Below are 2243 nucleotides of genomic sequence, written 5' to 3'. Positions count from 1 at the left end.
GGCACAGGAGCCGATGAGATTACCGTACTTCATTGGTTTACTCACACGCCAGTTTCCCATCGAAACTGGACAAGCAGATGGCGAAGGCTTGGAGAGGGCAAAGCGGGAAGCGGAAGTCCATGGTGAACGTGTCTGGGGCCACGCGGCCGAACTGGAGCACTAGGTAGTCCGCTGGAGATAAAATCAGGAACTAAGCCTAGGCGTACTCATTTCCCTGCTGCGGGCCTCTGAGCTGCGAAAACTACTCCCAAAGTCGTGCGGCGCCTTCACTAGACCCCCGCAAAAAAACCTCCGAAGACCGTGTAAACTACAGTTCCCAAGAGGCTTTGCAACATCATGGAGTCGGCCCTACCTAGAAAATCGCTCAAGTGCCGATGGGAGTAAGTAGTTCTCATCGGTTCTTGCTTCCCACCCCCGCCCTCGCCCAGGCAAACCGGTTCCCAGGAGCTCACGGTCATCCGGATGAACGATCTGGAAGTTCTTGACCGAGGCTCGAGTGACTCGACCATGGAAATTGAGCACGTAGGCGCCGCTCTCGTCGCTCCACGATGGGGCTTTGTTTTGCAGCAAGATGAGCCCCTGATTGGCCCCATGTTGGAGGAGACTCAGTAGAGACTCCTGTTCCTAGAGAATAAATTAAGGGGCGTGGTTAACCTATCACCTACTAGCTTTCCCCTCTCCCCCGCCCCCTGCCCTGGATTCAGAATTTTGAGTGCCCCGTCTCTTCTCCCTGAGACACAGAAATCCGACAGAATCGTCACGTCTAACCTTCTGCAGCCCACCAGCCCTCTCCTCCCTCAAGGATCTAGGACCTGTCCCCCAGCCCTTCCTCTCCCATTGACGCAGAGATTATCGACCTTAGCTGACTCACATTTAGTGGCTGGACGCTGATTCTCCGGTTCTGGGCATCGATTCCTGGAATGATCACTGTCATTTTCCGGGGCCCTCGGAATCCCAGGACGTTGGTCTCCTGTGGGTATTATGCTCCAGTTGCCCTGGCTCGTTCTCCCTCCCCACCATCCTGCTCTGTTCTCTCTGGACACTCACGTAACACACAGCGCCCAACTCCTCCCTGATCCGATCTGTCTCTGGGACGAAATTCTTCCTTTCAGGATTCACTCCATTGTCGAAGATGGTGAACTTGGTGCCTAGGACATTAGATCTGCCCCAGAATATAAATAATAATTTTTACTGTTTTGCTTTATGTTAACTGCTATCCCATGTCATCTCATCAACTTTCCCCATCAATCCTCTATAGAAGACTCATTTCCATGTTCCATGTAGCCAGTCTCAGCCGTGTGAGCCATGATTTTTAGTTTCCTGTCTAGTTCCTTTAGGAAACTTCTCTCTTGGACCAAAAACTCACACATCCCAACTATCTTCTCCTACTCAGGAACTTAGGATTCCCAGCACCTTGCAGTTCAAGAAGTCAGAAGTCTTAAATGCCAGCCTCCGCTCCAGAGCATTCAGTTCTTTTATTCCCAACCACCCTGAGATTACAACCTGAAAAACTACAAAGCCCATCAGTCTCTAAGAGAAAAACGTCCTAGAGCAGGTAGAACTTGTGCTATATGGCCTGTTGGGAAATGTAGTTCAATTGTCTCCTTCTCCCCCCAGGTGCCTTGCCATCTGTTTCTCACACACTTCAGGGCTTTGCCCACCTGACTTTGCCCACAAAGTTGTCCCCATCCCGAGACAGGTCTGTAGGGTCCAGGGAGATGAGGTAATTAGAGGTTTTGCTCCTTCTTCTCTTGCGCCCAGCGAGAAGAAAGTGCTGTGGATGTGAGAACAACCCATGGAAGTTGATTTCTGGTATGTGGCTAGGGCTAGGAGTCCAAAGACAACGAAACACTATGCCCCTATGACAGAAGAAAGGGTAATGGGGCAATAAGCATGCCAAGGCTTGTTGGGAGATGCGGTTCTCACTGAAGGAAGCCATCAGCTGGGTTCTGAAGAGGAGCTTCACATCTTAATATATCCCCTTCAGTCCTTCGGACATTGGGTCCAGGGTTTAGGCAGAGCCCAGGCAGGGGAGAGCCTGATTGGCCGGCAGGGCCTGGTTTTGGAGAATAGGGAAGAGCCTCGCTTTGAACATTGCAACGGGACTTTCTTTAGTAGATGTTTCATCTGAGAAAAGTAGTCTGCCTCTGAGCAGGAAAAAGCCTCTTTCTGAGAGAGATAGAGTGTCTTGATAAGAGGCAGCCACACTGAGGCGAAAGGCCAGGGGGGCGTGGCTTGGCTCT

At 51.3% G+C, this 2243-nt stretch overlaps 1 protein-coding gene across 1 annotated transcript in view; it reads right to left on the bottom strand.

Annotated features, from left to right (window-relative positions):
* Positions 1-28: 28 nt before the first annotated feature.
* TULP2 (tubby like protein 2) overlaps positions 29-2243 on the bottom strand; it is an 11847-nt gene continuing 9632 nt past the window's right edge. The window contains exons 9-13 of the mRNA XM_023520159.1: positions 1662-1774; positions 1048-1162; positions 872-970; positions 453-624; positions 29-171 (exon numbers count right to left, since the gene is read on the bottom strand). Coding sequence (XP_023375927.1) covers positions 38-171; positions 453-624; positions 872-970; positions 1048-1162; positions 1662-1774 — 633 coding nt within the window. The 3' untranslated portion in view covers positions 29-37. The remainder of the gene's footprint in view (positions 172-452; positions 625-871; positions 971-1047; positions 1163-1661; positions 1775-2243) is intronic.

The sequence above is a fragment of the Pteropus vampyrus genome, unplaced genomic scaffold, assembly GCF_000151845.1.
Source record: "Pteropus vampyrus isolate Shadow unplaced genomic scaffold, Pvam_2.0 Scaffold250, whole genome shotgun sequence".
Taxonomy (NCBI): Eukaryota; Metazoa; Chordata; class Mammalia; order Chiroptera; family Pteropodidae; genus Pteropus; species Pteropus vampyrus.
Note: the sequence above shows the minus strand (reverse complement) of the source record. Positions and strands in the feature narration are given on the sequence as shown.